The sequence below is a fragment of the Oncorhynchus keta genome, chromosome 14 (genome assembly GCF_023373465.1).
Source record: "Oncorhynchus keta strain PuntledgeMale-10-30-2019 chromosome 14, Oket_V2, whole genome shotgun sequence".
NCBI classification, from domain to species: Eukaryota; Metazoa; Chordata; class Actinopteri; order Salmoniformes; family Salmonidae; genus Oncorhynchus; species Oncorhynchus keta.
This window is the reverse complement of record NC_068434.1, coordinates 67,817,983-67,835,302: the sequence shown is the minus strand read 5'-3', so window position 1 is coordinate 67,835,302 and position 17,320 is coordinate 67,817,983. Positions and strand designations below refer to the sequence as shown.

The window sequence follows — 17,320 nt, the reverse complement described above, 5'->3', positions numbered from 1 at the left end:
AAAAAAAGTGAAAAGAAGAAGAGATAGCCAGAAGAAGTAAGGCCAATTTGCAGTAAAACCTACAGTCCCAAATTAAATTTCATGTAAACTGAAAAATACTTCACCTTCCTCCAGCTACAGTCAGTATGTCCCGCCTTGTCTGAGCGCTGCATTGGCTGCATTGAAGCACTGATGTCCGAAGGCAACAGACTTCTGGTTCTACTGAAACTCACTCTAAACCGGGGCACTTTGGTAAGGGGCAGAGTAAAAAGAGCTAAAGTGAATTGCATTTTGAACGTTCAGGTTGTGACAGATTTAACCAGAAAAAGGTGTTTTGTTTTATATTTTTTCCTCTTGCTTTGAATATGATATTGGGTTAATTAACATTTAGGCCTACAGTTGCAAACATACTAGATTTTCTGGATTCCTTATGTGCAAGTACTGTAGTGTACGAGATTTATCTATTTATCCTTACACAGACTGATGCATGGTGTCAGAAGATACTACTTGAACTAATGGTGTGGCAGTAACTGGTTAAGCAAAATAGCTGCAAAACACATAAGTAAACAGTTAGTGATATTTCTGGAATTTTGCAAAGAGATATCACTGAATTACTTCACATTTTTTAATCTCAAACAATGATTTTGTGAGCAGTACAGAAATGGTTTTGTACCCGGCTTCTGACTTGTGTCTTGTCCCAAAGAGAGATGGTTTGCATTTTTATAACATCTATCTTCACAAATGTACAATAACAGACTGGGAGCCAATTGCTATTGGGGTACATTTTGCCTTTCATGATTTAGTGGACCCCAAATAGACAGACTGCCATATTGAAGATCATTCAGACAGCCCAAAAAGATGGGGACTCGGTAGGTCTTGTGTGCCCCGAAATAATCAGGGGTGTCCTCTAATGGCATGGAATGAAGAGAGTTTCTTTAGACTCCAACTGCAAGGCACAGTGTTCCCAGCAAGGACTGTAGGCATGACTTTGTTTTGGCATAACCCAACCACTCAAAACAGTGCAATCCGTTTAGCCAATTGTTGAGCTAGGATCATGAAGTTGGATTTCTATGGAGAGCGAGAATGCCCTCTCTGTTAGTGTGTAACAGCCCCTACGCCCTGATGGGAAAACCTTTAAAAATGTCTACTCTAAAGCACATTAAAAAGAGGCCTTTCTGATCTGCTTGCAACCTGTAGGCCTGTGTCATAAAGATATGTTTGGATCCTAGAGTCCCTGTATAGAATCATTGTTTCAGCACAAAACCAGGCAATGCTTTATTACAGCTCATTTTCAGTCTAGCCCTCTGATTGGGATTCTAAAAGGGGCTGCAGCTGGAGCTGATTACATCTGAGCTGTGAGGTTTATAGAAACCAGCAACAGATCACGATATAAAGGTGCTCATAGTTCTGCATGTCTGCAATAATTATCTCTGTGTAAAAACCCAGGGGATAATGCACACCAAAACAAAAAAACAGGAACAGGTTAATTCCCATCACTCACAGTTAGAACTGTTCACAGTCTTCAGAGACGTGAGCAAGCCCCCAGGGCCCAGGGATGGCTGGCTGGCATTGTGTGCAGTATGATTTCTGAGGGCCACAGGACGCCCAAGGGAGAGGGCAATAAGGCCTCATAACTCCGGTCTTCAGCAGCTGCTCTTTGCCTATTGGCTGTACTCTCTACATGCAGGTGTAAGCCTACAGGTACAGACTGTGTGCTGCCTACCCCTAATGTAGTTGGAAGTGGTCTTGCAGGTAGCCTAAAGAAGGGTTGACTCCAGGAAACAGGATGGAACCATTACCAGCACTGCTCACTGTTACCATGGAGGCAGAAGAGACGAGGGGGTAGAGGAGGAGGGGCTTACCTGAGTCAAGGGCAGCTGAGGGAGGAGGAACTGCCTCTCCACCGCTCTTCTGGCTCATGGCTGCTGCTGGGATTTGCTGAGTGGAGGATGGCAGCTGCAGCTCTTTGGGGAGAAGGTCATACACTGATTCTGTGTAGAGAGAGAGGGGGGGGGGGTTCAGGAGATGAGTCGAGTCCCTTTGTAAGGACTTGAAAGGTTGTTGATAATCTAACGGCATGAGAGCGCTTGCAAAGAAGTCAGCAGATTTACTGTAGATGAAGCTCTTTCAGAATTCTTAAGACAAGTTTAAATTTGCAGCTCCTCCTTTTCAAAATTTGAGTAAAATTGTCAAATACAATTCTGTGAGTATAGTTCTTTTTTTCCTTTCACCTATACTTATAGGCTCTCCTTATAAACATCAAGAAAAATGTTAAACAGCGAAAACAATAACCTTCATAAACATTGTACAGCATGCCTTTGTCAGTTGACACTGACCCTGTACCAGGCCCAGAGCATTATCCTGCCTGGCCAGCACTCTGGAAAATGACCTAGCAGTTTATAAAATGCACTATAGTGATAAATACAGACCCAGTCCAGATTCCTACCATGTCTCCACAGCCTGGCCTATCAGCTGCTGCCCGGATGCCCCTACCAACCCCCATCCCCACATGCCTGTGCCAGGGGCCTGGGAGGTCTTGCTAGGCCCCCTCCCTGAAAAATGGCAGGGAGCTATTTAGAGGAACAAGAGCGCAATGCCCTCCGAGCCATGTTAAGTATGCTGATGAGCAGCACAATGAAAACAATAGGGGCTGAGGAGGACTGGAGGAAAGCGGGTGTGGAGGGAGGTGACTTCAAGCGCTACACTACTTGCGATGACGACCAGAACATTCACACATCCAACTCCTCCATTCAATAGGACTATCTATGGTTCTGCAGATAGAGTCTCTTCACACTTACTAGACTTTTACTAATATAACGTTGGTTACACATATTACTTCAGAGGTAGCGCATGACACTCGCCCGACAGTTGCCCCCTTGAAGCAGGGCAGTGCGAACAGAATTGTCTCATTGAGACAACACTCCTAAAGTATAAATGGCAATACCAGAGCAATGTTTTTGAAACAGCTGAAATGTATAGGCGTTTTCCTAATATTTGAGACTTGTTTTATTGAGTTTTTACCTGAAATTGCAGTAACAGCCTGTTACATTCTGAAATTGTCGCAGTAGGTGCCGGCTGCACTGAGCCTGATCTGAAGAATAAGAGAGACTAGAAATCTACCACCACTATCAGATTTAGGGGGGCAATGTAGTTTATGTTTTTTGTCTCCCCACTTTGGTTCTGAAATCAATTGTGCCCATTAATTAATTAGTCATTTATGCAGATTAAGTGTTTGGGCAAGTAATGTATCAATACTTATTGTTTACAAATTAGCTATGACATAGCCAATGAATATAGCGCAACTTTGGATTTCACCTCATCTCAAAACCGACTGATTTGAACGTTTGACATTTAAAGGACCAAAACGATTGCTGATGGTGAACCTGAACAATTGAAGTAATATATATTTCTTCTTATTATTATGATGTATTTTTTAACCCCTTCCTCGACCAATTACGTGGTATCCAATTGGCAATCGCTGCATCGCTGCAACTCCCGCACGGACTCGGGAGTGGCTAAGGTTAAGAGGCGTGCGTCTTCCGAAACACAACCCAGCAGCATTGCTTCTTGACACAATGCCCGCTTAACCTGGAAGCCAGCCGCACCAATGTGTCGGAGGAAACACCGAACACCTGGCGACCGTGTCAGCATGCATTGCACCTGGCCCACCACAGGTGTCGCTAGAGAGCAATGGGACAAGAACACCCCTACCGGCCCATCCCTCCCCATGTGGCTAGTAGATATGGCTAGTTTGACAATGGCTAGTTTGACAATGAATGAGAGGACACATCAGTTGTCACAAAAAAAAAGTGAACCGGCGATTCGCAATGTTTGAATCGATTTTCTGACTTATGCATGCTACATTTGGATCGTTTTGAGGTCCACCGACCGATGTTAAACAACTGAAAAATCAGGGGGGAATCGTTACATCCCAACTATAAATAAATAGCGTAGGCTATAAAAACATGACGTTCCCCTGGCCAGGCACAGATGGGATAGAATTGCATAGGCTTCTCTAGGCTACCTGCAGCTGTGGTTGTTATCAGTAGACTACAGTTGATCAGACTGAAGATCAGACTAATTGTGCACGTTGACAAATCATGAGGAATTTTTTTTTTTTTGTGGCATTTATGGGCTTCCATATAAAACAGCTTTGATAGGCTAACTTGGCTATAACATGCCGTTATAGCAACTCTATGCTAAAATGTAACGAGTGTAGGCTATGGACGAGAAAACAAACCCTTTAATTGTCTGCACATACATGCTTGTGAATTCTTGTATTATTCAAGAGTGTAATATGGTTTGGTTGCATTATTTAACAATGTTATATGTTTTAGAAGAAAAGTTGGATATTGTTGAATAGTTCGTGCTTTATGGCTAGTGGCTACTGTGATATTTATGTTAAATTTGAGCTGCGGACAAAGAATGTTGTGTTGCCTGCCACTACGAAAGGTAAAGCAAGGATGTAATGTGAATTGAAAAGTTGAATTTTCTTTCACCACCCCGCTCCTCAGACCTTCATATCTCGTAGTGGGAATAGGGCCATCGTCAGCCCAAACAAACAAGTCCTACTGAGCACCAAATTCCCTATCCCAATTATCATTTGAATAGATTGCTTTTAGTGTCCTAGTAAAGCCCCTGCTGATACTTTATATATTTTACAAGACAAAAAGCTCAATAGCTACTTTTCTCTTTATGATTGAGATTGCAACACCAGATCTGAATGAATCCATGCAGTCGTGTCAAATTAGAATCAAATGAATGGCCTGCTGAGGGTTCTCTGAGAAGGAAACCATCTTTTACTCTCAAACCCGAGACGGTAACACCTCAGGGATAAACGACTTCTATGGAAAAAACAAGACTACGCAGGTCACAACAAAAGCCCTCGCATGTCAATAAGTAGCATTTCAGAAGTGATTACAGTAGAGAGAGCAGGATTTACAGAGGGCCTGTCTCCCTCGGACTCCCCCATTAGGGTGAACAGGACAGAGGGAGGGGAGCTAGAAAGCCTTAGGTCAACAACAATACAACACGTTTACTGCCAGACCCTATTCATCTTCCAAATATTATGGTATGAACTTACAGTGACCATTACAGTCGCCTGACTCTCTGCCAACTGCCAGCTTTAATTACTTGCAGCTGAGTCCCGGGGTTTGGTGTGTGTGTCAGATACCTAACCCTCCCATTGTTACCGCTGGCTGTCCACTACAGACTAACCTGGGAAGCAAGCAGTGAAACAAGCCCACAGGCCTTGAGAGTCCCACAGCACGGCTCATTCTGGATGAAAACACAGTTTCCCACACAGAGGGGCCTGAAAATGACAAAGTCCGCCGCCTCCTCATCCCTGCTTCACGTTGCAGCGGCACAAGGGGACCTGGTGTGGTTGGAATGCTCCTATGTTAGGTAACCTCTTCAGAAAAGAAAGGCATAAACAAACACACACTTTCTCTCCAATTCTCTGAGTCTGCCGCTCCGTTTTACCAGTCCCTCTACCAGTCCTCCCTGGCCACACTGATGGCGCATGCGGGAACATGTGCACTCTGCACGGGGCCCTTCCAGTAAACAGAATGCAGACCGCACAGACAGAAAGTGTGTACTCTGCTCTCAGAGCTCTGCTCTCGAATCAGTGGCTGGCCTGTTTTAGTGTTTCCACAGTCCCAGGACTTTATAAAGAGTGAAAATTCCCATTCTGCTGCATAGTTTCCTCCCTCGCAAACAGAGCACAGTGCTTTCTTTTCACATCGCTAAACACGATTTTCCTTTCGCATGGGGAAAAGAAAAACAAGGGTCAATATCATTAACTGGCTAAATAAACACATTGACTTGACACCATGTGTTGCCTCCATTCTAATACGCTCTGTTTTGCTGTTCTGTGAATTTGATCAAGTCAGACTGAAAATGAGGATAACTTAATTTCCTCTTCTATTCTGACAGACGTCACAGTTCAGAAAGTGAATCAGTTCACAGCTCCAAAACTGGATTTAAGATGCTAATTATTTGATTTGATCTGCTTCTAAACTAAAATGAATGAAGGGAAAGATGCCACCATCCCATTTCTCAAATAAATAATGCTGTTACTACACATGCAATGATGATAGGGTACAAATGAAGGTACAATTTATTTAGCCCAACTCTGCCACATGTAGCCTACTGTTCAAAGATTAATCTTCTTTAGAAGCAGGGTAGCCTAGTGGTTAGAGTGTTGGACTAGAAGGTTGCGAGTTCAAACCCCTGAGCTGACAAGGTACAAATCTCATTCTGCCCCTGAACAGGCAGTTAACCCACTGTTCCTAGGCCGTCATTGAAAATAAGAATTTGTTCTTAACTGACTTGCCTGGTTAAATAAAGGTAAAATAAAAAAATCCAGGCGAAGTGGATCTCTAAACATCCACACAGTTAAAAATCGTGTCCATAGCATGTGACACCCTTGTGTTCAGTTTTTACTGCACAACTCTATGTCGAAGTAAAAGTGTAAAGAGAGACCATTCACCATGGGAAAGGCAGGACTTACACTCCCATTCATTTCCCTCACATTCCTGCTGCTTGCTCTCACTAGCCCTAGCACCTGGGGCGTGGCACTGTGCTTTTGGCCGAATGACTGTTAACACCCCTTCTGTGCCCCTCCCCTCCCACCACTTGTCTTGTTATGGTGTTCACCAACCTTTTTCTATCAGCTTGTTCAACTTGTCATTTGAAGCTTGTCAAATAGAAATGGAGGCCATTGAGAAAAACACAAACAGCAGTAGGATAAAGGTGCAGGGTGGCGAGGCTACATTATGGCGGGACAACACTAAATGAAGAGACACTAGGAAGGATAAAGAATAGGCTTACCTTCACAGCAACACATCTGATGTGCAACCCAGGCAGGGAGAAACACATTCAGAGGGCTGGCACCTGCAGTGAGCTATTTACAACACTCCTGATATGTTTACAACCAAGCCTACATGAGGGATGCCACTGACACCATAGCAACAGGGAACATGGGGGCACTTTCCAGAAGAGAGTTGTCTCTTCTCCTGAGCTAATGAGGAGAAAAACAGACACATATATCCCTAAATAAGATAGCCTAATATTACAGGTGGCTATTTCAACAACTGCCATAGTTACTGTAAATACTGCAGAATCATCTCAGTAAGCAATGGTAACACACACACATGTTAAAAAAATAAAATAATAATTGTTCAACTCTGTAAACGCCACCCACGGCCTCCCCTGACATCTAAAGCAGTCAAAGGATCTGGGCAGCCATCAATCAACTCTATATTCAAATCAGGTGCTACTCTGGTATGAGCCCAGAGGGAGAACTCAACATCTTCGCAAAATACACTCCTAACGGCAAACCAACACAAACCATTGAAGCACAAGTCACATACGGCCGGCCGGCCTACTTTGTATAACATTGACACAGAAAAATACGATTTTGAGTGAGGAATGCTGAATGATGACGTCAAAAGCGTGGTTTCAAATTTGTTCAACAGGAAGGAAGATGTTGCCACCCATGCGACTTGATAAAATGTATGACTGAAACATGGTGAAATTGTTGCGACAAAAATAAGTGCTAAAAGTATTCACCACAAATGTCAACCAAAACTTATTTGACAAGTAGGCCTAACCTACCCTGTCCACTGTGATCCTCACACCCAACAGTAACCTACATCACCAAGAGTCCACTCAAGCCACAACAAAAAGGTTTCCCCATAAGGCAACTATGACAATCTCAACCATTGCAATGCCCTTCGGTTCAATTTGGCCAACCTAACAGAGGCATGATTCAAATGCGCCTGACAACTAAGGGATGGAGTGATAAAATGCTTCCACGGTATCACCCAACAGCAAATGTCCCCTCTCACTCTCTCCAGGAAAACTGGAGGGCTGGTGGAGAACAAAATGAGGGGTCACCAGCTCTGGTGTCAGGGATTAATGTAAATGTGTTGACGTCTAGGAGGCAAGCTCAATTCATAGCACAGTTGGACTGCGCGTTACCAGTGTCACCGTACCGTCATCAACCCTCATCTCTTGCTGCTGTGCCCGCTGCCCAAATAGAGGTGTAAACAAGGACCACACGGCCTAGTGACATTATTATAGATGTGGTCACCAGCACACCTCCAACAAGGACATTGCAAAAAAGACTAACAAAGACACTGTGATGATGTGTGTCAGTCAACATTCACATCTCCATCTAGGGTACCTGAAAACCGGAAACCAAATGCAAATGTGACCATCCTCAGCCCCAGACCAGTCACAATCTCTCACTACCTGAGAAAAAAACATAATGGCTTCATTAATCCAATAGAGCAGGTCTGGTCTTCTCACCTACTTCCTGTGCCATGTCCTGTCACCTAAGCCATCCACTGATGAATGTTTTATGACAATGCTCTCCATGGAATTGAATCCCAGAGCAGATCTATTCTTCACACAGAGACAGAGAGGAATCAACCACCTGAAAGAAAAAAACAAAACACAATGTGTGACTTACACAGGGGCCCATACCCTCAGCGCCCAGTGCACTTCCTGTTTCGTAGGGACATTTTAGGTGAATTTGTTCACAAAGAACAAGATAAGGATTCTCAATTTTATCTGTATTTTCAAATCACTGTACTACTTGGAACAATGTTGTTGGGGCAAATAGCTCAAATAAATTACTTAATGAGTGGCAATATTTGAGTTATATACCAGTTGCAGTACAATGTTTGGAAGGAGTCACGAGGAGTGTAGAGGTTAGGTGAGAGCAGATGTACTTCAGGCTTCTTTCCACATAACCAGTCCAGTGTGTATCTGTGTGGTTGACCATTAGTACAGCACCATAATGTCTCACGCAAACAATATCTTAACACTGAGATGAAAGAAGACAATTTTAGACCAATGCAAGAGCAGTGCATGGACAGATGGGTTAACAGAGTGGATGTTTATCATTTCCCTTCCATGTGCTTCCTAGTGTGTGTCATTTATTCCATTCAGTATGACAGGGGAAGAAACTAACTAGCTGAGGTTGGTTAACCATTGAGTGAAACGCATCACAAGGTAGGTTGAGAGGTTTGGTTTTATAGACTGTGTATTATCTTTATCAGGTCCCATATCACCTCTCAGAATGTGATCTGTGTCGTCTATGCATCTTTGGTCTTCTCACTCTTTATTCTTTCTCCATCTGTGTTTGTTTGTGAAAGGCAGCCAGGTCCTGGGTTAAGGGCAGCCGTTGGTGTCATGCAAGGCTCAGAGATCGTGACCTGCTTCCTGTTTCTGTCCAGCTAATCTCATGGTGACCAGAGACCACTTCTTGGAATCAGATTAGGCCTACCTCCGACTGGCTCGCAAGACAACACCACCAACCATCATCAGGATAAACTAGCCAGTCACAGTGAGCCCTACTGTGGAATTCAATTGTGCGTGTATTTTTGTTAGTTGTTATGATTCTTAATTATCACGCATGCACAGTTTACAGATACAGAGCGTAATTTGAGTGGAAGATCTGTGCGAGAGCTGCTGCTACAGATCCTGTTGCTGCTGAAGTGAAACGTGCTTCTATTAGCCCAATCATTGTGCAACAATTCTACAGATTTGATGGTCACGCTTAAAGATAGCTACTATTTTTTATTTCTCAACTGGTAATTGAAGAGCGCTTCTCATTCACCATTCAAGTGCTTAGGCAACAGTGGGCAGGGTTTATAATCCCACCACAAGAGCTGGAGGCAGTATGCATTTTGAAAACGTATACGTATTGTGTGAAGCCTTAACGTTTTACTTCATATCATGAGGCATGTCTTTACATTGCTTCAAAGTAGCTGAGCCAAAATCCGTTTCTATAAACGAGGAGGTAATTATTAAAAACAACAACTCCATATGCCACTGAAACAATTAGCCTGATTTCTCCCATGTTCTATTGGTTTTCAAATCAACTTTCCTTCATTGTCCAGTAGCCTAAGGCACAATCCTAGTCATATTAGCAACCCATGTTTGTTGCTGCATCTTTAGATGTCCCATCTCTCAACATTTCTAATGGATATTTTCATTCATCTCTGTCACATGAAACCGCTTGCATGTGCAGTGTGCTTTTGATAACGCTGTTGTTTTCTCTCTAATTGCATTATGGAAGGAACATTCACGCATAGCCTACTGACGTGTGTGCTTTGCCACACAGCTATAATGTTAAGAAATAATTGTTTATCATCATTTTAAGCCAAAAGTTCTGATCGGTTGCATCAGCCTCAATGCTTTTTAAAGTTATTTTCATGTACTAGTTGTATGAATATGGGATCTATTATCGCACAACTGTCCCAGAGTCTGTTTGGAATTTCTTTCTCGCACAGAACAAGCTGACCAACAGAGTAGGTCAACTTTTTGACTATGGAGGATAGTAGATTGACATAGGCTACAGATTTTGCTGTTCGTTACTCATCTTGTTGGCTGAGAAACATTATATGTGGACAGTTATTCTAACATCTTCAAACTGCGCATCGGAATTCAGTAAGAAGGACGAATGCTGTTGCATCTGTGATTTGCATGTCCTGTTTAGAGAACGACCGATATGGATTTTTTAGGGCTAATGTCCATAATAATTTTGAGAGGCCGATGGCCGATATTTTAGGCCGATATTCAATTTCATTAAATTTCCCAGAGACAGCCATGTATGCATTAATTCATCAATTAAAGAAAATCTAACAATACATTTGCCTTTTTTTAAAGTTTTTACCAATCTAACTACATAACATTTTATTTGAATGGTAAATCTCTTGATAAACTGGGTAAATTAAGATGGCATAGGCCTACTCACAATACATGTGAATGCATATTCAATAAGAGTGTGTGCATGCATTGAGTTATTGAGCTTGTTTTAGCTGATCAGTGGATGCTACAGATGACAATCTGTTTCCCTTGTATTTGGGACATATAGTAAGTAGCCTACTGATCAACAACATTTGCATAGCAGAATCACTCAAGTAAGTCACCCCTGTATGGAAGGACATCATATAGGCACTGCTGTTAGTTTGAGAATATCTATTCAATGCAAATGGGTCCAACGTAACGTCATGATTTATGATCATGAATTGTTATGAAACTAGTATTTTTAGTCATTTTCTGTGATCTGGAATATATTTGTATTTTTTTTTGTTGCCGTCAGGATGCACCTCTAAACAACTCAGCTGCCATGACTAAATTCGAAATAACTCAATCATTTGTTGAGGTTTTCAGATACTACGAGAACTAGCTAATGGTGATTACATTCGCTACGAAGCCATATATGTGGATAATATATCTAACAGGGAGAGCGAGGGTAGCAAAAAAAGATTAAACGACAATGCACATTCTGTCTGAACAGCTGAAATCTGCCCATAGTTTGAGAAGTGAGAACACACATACACGCACCGATCTACAGATTTTAGTCCATAAACATGCAGTATGATTCTTAAGTAGCTAAACCTATTGCCAACCTTTATTTAGCCATTTTAAACACTTCCTTCTTTACCTATTACGACAATCATTTAATCCGACTCATCAACTACATTTCATTACAAGACCATGGTGCTTGCCTACGGAGCTGTGAGGGGAACGGCACCTCAGTACCTCCAGGCTCTGATCAGGCCCTACACCCAAACAAGGGCACTGCGTTCATCCACCTCTGGCCTGCTCGCCTCCCTACCACTGAGGAAGTACAGTTCCCGCTCAGCCCAGTCAAAACTGTTCGCTGCTCTGGCCCCCCAATGGTGGAACAAACTCCCTCACGACGCCAGGACAGCGGAGTCAATCACCACCTTCCGGAGACACCTGAAACCCCACCTCTTTAAGGAATACCTAGGATAGGATAAGTAATCCTTCTCACCCCCCCCCCTTTAAGATTTAGATGCACTATTGTAAAGTGACTATTCTACTGGATGTCATAAGGTGAATGCACCAATTTGTAAGTCGCTCTGGATAAGAGCGTCTGCTAAATGACTTAAATGTAAATGTTAAATGTAATCAACTGTCAATTTACCGGTACGATTGCAGACCAGGCCTTGCATACCATCAGGCTGTCAGTCACAATCAGGTCCATCTGCTAATATCTATCTTGTTACTGCTTGTCTCATTCATAGGACACATCACAGGACTGCCATTCCCCCATTCCCCCATATTCACAAGGACGCTGCTTCACAATGAGCTTAGTGTGCCCACATAGGCATTTCTCCAGCCAGAGGGAAAACCATGCTTAGGCAACAAGGAGGCCTGTGGTCACTCAGCACGCACAAGTACACTCACTGCATGACATCACCAAGCCAAGCTTTTAGCTTCTCAGCCGCCCAAACAGGACAACCAGAAAAAAAAACAGCCATACAACACTGAAATTAGAGTTAATTTACCTCAGAGAATCTGCACCTTAGAGATGAATTGCACTGACTAGTGATGAAAAAAAAAATCCATACAGTTACATATCGGGATATCATTTTGGACGATGTATCGTTTCATATTGACAATATCGCAATATTTTTGTGCTAGTTGCACCAACGTTCCAGTATTTTTCCTTCATAGCTTGTTCTCCATCTTGTTTTTAAATAGGGAGCCAATTTGGTTTGAGCACTTTTATTGCCACAACTGATCAAATTCATTTTCTCATGGCTCTCTCGTCCCTCTGCAGAAGACATATGGTGAGCAATATGTTTGTAACACAGAACAGCAATAAAATGTAAGTATTTATACAGTGGGATCCAAAATTACTGGCACCTCTGACTGGCAATGCACAAACAATACTAACAAATTATATTGTTTATATTCTTATAGAGAGAAACTAAAAATACCAACATGTGAGAAATACTGTACTTTATTAATGTTTCAATGGAACCAACCAAAATCATACAATTATTTAATACAAAATACATTTCACCAAATTCAAGGTTTCATCATTTTTGGCACTCCTTTTATTTGATTTATTTATCCTAATTTAGTACTTAATGCAACCACCCCTGGCAAGCATAACAGCATGGAGTCTTTTCCTGTAATGTTTGACAAGGATATAGAACACATTTGGAGAGATTTTACAGATCCTTTCAAGATTCTTCACATTCTTGGCTTTACGCTTCTCAACTGCCCTCCTCAACTCAACCCACGGGTTTTCGATTGGATTGAGGTCCGGCGACTGAGATGGCAATGGCAGAACATTGATTTTGTGGTCACAGAACCATTTCTGTGTGGATTTTGAGGTATGTTTTAGGTCATTGTCTTGTTGGAAAGTCCACCTACGGCCAAGTCCCAGCCATCTGGCAGAGGCAACCAGATTCTCAGCCAAAAATTGCCTGAAACTTGGTGGAATTCATTATGCCATCAATCTTAACCAGTGCCCCTGGACCTCTGGAATAAAAACAACCCCAGAACATCACTGACCCACCACCATATTTCACCGTGGGTACGAGGTGCCTCTCCTATTATGCATCTCTGTTTCGACGCCAAACATGCCAATGCTGTATCTGACCAAAATGTTAAATGTTGGTCTTATCTGACCAGAGCACCTTCTTCCAGTCATAATTTAAATGATGGTTGGCAAACTACAAGCACTTGCGTCTTTGTTTTGGCGTCAGAATGAGCCTGGCAACCCTTCCAAAGAGCCTGTGGTTGTGGAGGTGGAGTCTGATGGTGCTTTTTGAAACCTGGTGACCCCAAGATGCCACCAAGGCCTGCAATTCTTTCACAGTGATTCTTGGGGATTTTGTTGATTCTCTCACCATCCTCCTCCCTATCCTGGGGGGTAAAATGCATTTGCGTCCTCTACCTGTGAGGTTTTCAACTGTTCCAAATCTTTTAAATTTTCTGTTAATTGCTCTGACAGTGCTCAGTGGTATATTCATTTGTTTGTGGATCTTCTTGTAGCCATTACCAGATTCATGAAGGTCTACAACCATCGGTCTCTTTTGAACTACCAGTTCTTTTTGTTTTCTTCATGGTGTTGGATGACAAAGGGATATTGCATGCGTTACCTCATTTTTATACCCTAGTGAAACAGGAAGTGATGTAATGGCTCAATATAGTTTCTTAAGACTTAGATCAACTTAAATAAGTGGAATTTAATTCCTGGTTTAATTTTGTTAGATGTTATTTACAATAATCTTTAAGGATGCCATTAATTGTGAAAACTTGATTTGGAGGATCTATAAATTATTTTGGTTGGTTCCATTGAAACATTAATAAAGTACAGTATTTCTCACATGTTGGTATTTTGAGTTTCTCTATAATTATATTGTTTATATTTTTTTAAGTATTGTTTGTGTATTGCCAGTCAGAGGTGCCAGTAGTTTTGGAGCTCACTGTGTGTATATATGTACAGTGTGTCAAAAAAGTATTTAGTCAGCCACCAATTGTGAAAGTTCTCCCACTGAAAAAGATGAGAGAGGCCTGTAATTTCCATCATAGGTACACTTCAACTATGACAGACAAAATTAGAAAAAAAATCCAGAAAATCACATTGTAGGATTTTTTATTAATTAATTTGCAAATTATGGTGGAAAATAAGTGTTTGGTCAATAACAAACGTTTATCTCAATACTTTGTTATATACCCTTTGTTGGCAATGAGAGAGGTCAAACGTTTACTGTAAGTCTTCAAAGTTTTCACACACTGTTGCTGGTATTTTGGCCCATTCCTCCATGCAGATCTCCTCTAGAGCAGTGATGTTTTGGGGCTGTTGCTGATGGTAGGCTTTGTTACTTTGGTCCCAGCTCTCTGCAGGTCATTCACTAGGTCCCCCCGTGTGGTTCTGGGATTTTTGCTCTGGAATTCTTGCTTGTGATCATTTTGACCCCACGGGGTGAGATCTTGCGTGGAGCCCCAGATCGAGGGAGATTATCAGTGGTCTTGTATGTCTTTGATTTCCTAATAATTGCTCCCACAGTTGATTTCTTCAAACCAAGTTGTTTACCTATTGCAGATTCAGTCTTCCCAGCCTGGTGCAGGTCTACAATTTTGTTTCTGGTGTCCTTTGATAGCTCTTTGGTCTTGGCCATAGTAGAGTTTGAGGTTGTGGACAGGTGTCTTTTATACTGATAACAAGTTCAAACAGGTGCCATTAATACAGGTAACGAGTGGAGGACAGAGGAGCCTCTTAAAGAAGAAGTTACAGGTCTGTGAGAGCCAGAAATCTTGCTTGTTTGTTGGCGACCAAATACTTATTTTCCACCATAATTTGCAAATAAATTCATAAAAAATCCTATAATGTGATTTTCTGGATTATTTTCTCTCTAATCTTGTCTGTCATAGTTTAAGTGTACCTATGTTGAAAATTACAGGCCTCTCTCATCTTTTTAAGTGGGAGAACTTGCACAATTGGTGGCTGGCTAAATACTTTCTTGCCCCATGGTATATATTAGAATAATGAGAACCGCAAAACACATCGTATCGGCACCTAAATATTGTGATAATATTGTCTTGTGAAGTCCATGGCAATTCCCAGCCCTACTGACTACACACACAAACAAGCCCCCACATGTACTAATAGCTCTCTCACACACACACACACAGTCAACACTGCAGTTCTACTATATTATATTTATTTCACTGCGTGACCAAGTCACTACCCACTCTATATGTATAAAAATAGTGTAATACAGTCCATTATTACTATGCATACTACCTCTCTTATTACTTGTTATTTTTGACTCTTTTTTTCGGTATTAATGTTATTGACTGAAGTACTGCATTGTTGAGGGAGCTAATCAAGGGGCCAGGGTTCCAGTCTGGAAGCATACTTTTGACTGCACCTACAGTATTGCAGTTTAACTGAATCCTGGCCAAGAAAGACAATTCCCATTGACGGCGCCGTAGAGAAGTCGAATTATAAAATTTGCAATAAGACTTTAGTCACCCCCTTTATGCACAAAACAATTTTGAATTATTCAAATAATTGTCGCTGAGAGTCCTTTTTAATATTTTTTTCATCACTCACAGCAGAAGTTTTTTATTCTTGCTCTGAGGTCATGACCCCAGCTAGCCAGGGGAAGTGCCGGTTGGCTTGTTTAGCTGCCCACCTGCTTTGACTGAGTTCCCGGAGCAGGTTCGCGCGATACTGCTGTCTGTCCAGTGCTCACAGAGTGCTACTGCGCAGGCAGCGTAGACCCAGTAAGAAAGTTGGCAGCAACCACAGAACGGTATATGCGAATGTGAGAAGATTAAGATGAAAACAACGATCAGCCATCTTGTAGTCCGTTTCTAGTTCTTCTTATACCTCAGTGGATCTAGCACATAAGCATTTTGCTTCCCCCTTTATACCTGCTGTAAACTCTGTATGTGACAAATACAAATTGATTAGATTTAGATTTTGTTAAAAGACAAAAAGGGAAATACTATTTACTAGGATCAGGAAGATACCAGTATCGTGGCAAGAAAACAAAACAATATGGATTGAACTTCTTTAGGAAAACAGCCCTAATGTTGGAAACAAACATCATTATGTTGTCATCCAGAGTCACATTTATTTATTTTCCAAGCTATAGTACAGAATATTTTACACACAGCAGGTTAAAGGACCAAATAGTCTGCTTCATGGTTTCATTTTTGTCATGGAAAAAATAAAATCGCAATACTGGTATAGTCCCGGCCCTATGATTTACCCAGGATCATATGAAGGAGAAAAATGCATCTCTTCCCAAGTGAATGATTGATGAACAATGGTTAGTGGTTGAGGCTCTATCAGTACCAGCCATGTTGACATAGGAGAACTATGAAAGACTCCAAACCATTTACCCAGCAGCCCATGAAATCCACAGTCAAACGTCAGCTCTGTAGAGCATTGAGAAACAGAGACCCCTCTCCTACCATCCATCTATAAATCCCAGGAGAGTTATTAGTGATATGCTTAAAAATAGCCTGCGGCGTCACAAGGCTCCAAATTTGGAACCTTTGTGTATTTGCTCTTGATTTTGCTACGGGCGCATGTTGACTCTGCTGATAAGAATGTTGAAATAAGCTGATAAAATATTTGGCATTAACAATTTATGTTAGGAAGGGTTGTTTTGGCCTTGAGGCTCCCCCTTCATGGGGGTTGGGGAGGGAGGTTGTGGATGCATTTAGAATAATCGGCAAAACATGAAAATAACATAGGTTATTACTGAGCAGAGCACTATGAAGGACTGCAGCAACAGCAGTCAGAACAACCAAAATGAAACCAACTGTGTATTTACCCATTTGTATAATTTAACCCGTGATGAGATATGCTTGCTGTACAAATTGACCACAATCCTGATTGAATTCTTCAGTTGGACCATGATGGTGCCGCATGGAGGGCTGTGTGCGTTTGGAGTAGTCTTTGTCTTGGCCAGTGCTGCACGGCAGGGCTAATTTGTCCTTCAGTCTCACCTCTCCTTGCCATACTAAGACCACACCTACA

General features: G+C 41.9%; 1 protein-coding gene across 7 annotated transcripts in view; it reads right to left on the bottom strand.

The window, feature by feature from the left end:
• The window catches only part of LOC118393850 (nuclear factor of activated T-cells 5-like), a 57,312-nt gene that overhangs the window by 28,280 nt on the left and 11,712 nt on the right, over positions 1–17,320 (bottom strand). For 2 of the 7 annotated variants that reach the window (XM_035786987.2, XM_035786990.2), the window contains exons 1-2: positions 1,842–1,970; positions 105–226 (exon numbers count right to left, since the gene is read on the bottom strand). Coding sequence is in view for 3 of the 7 variants with exons in the window: in XM_035786985.2 (XP_035642878.1) it covers positions 1,842–1,970; positions 8,293–8,308 (145 nt within the window). In the remaining 4 variants the exon portion in view is untranslated. The other 5 variants (XM_035786984.2, XM_035786988.2, XM_035786985.2 and 2 more) reach the window with 4 other exon arrangements.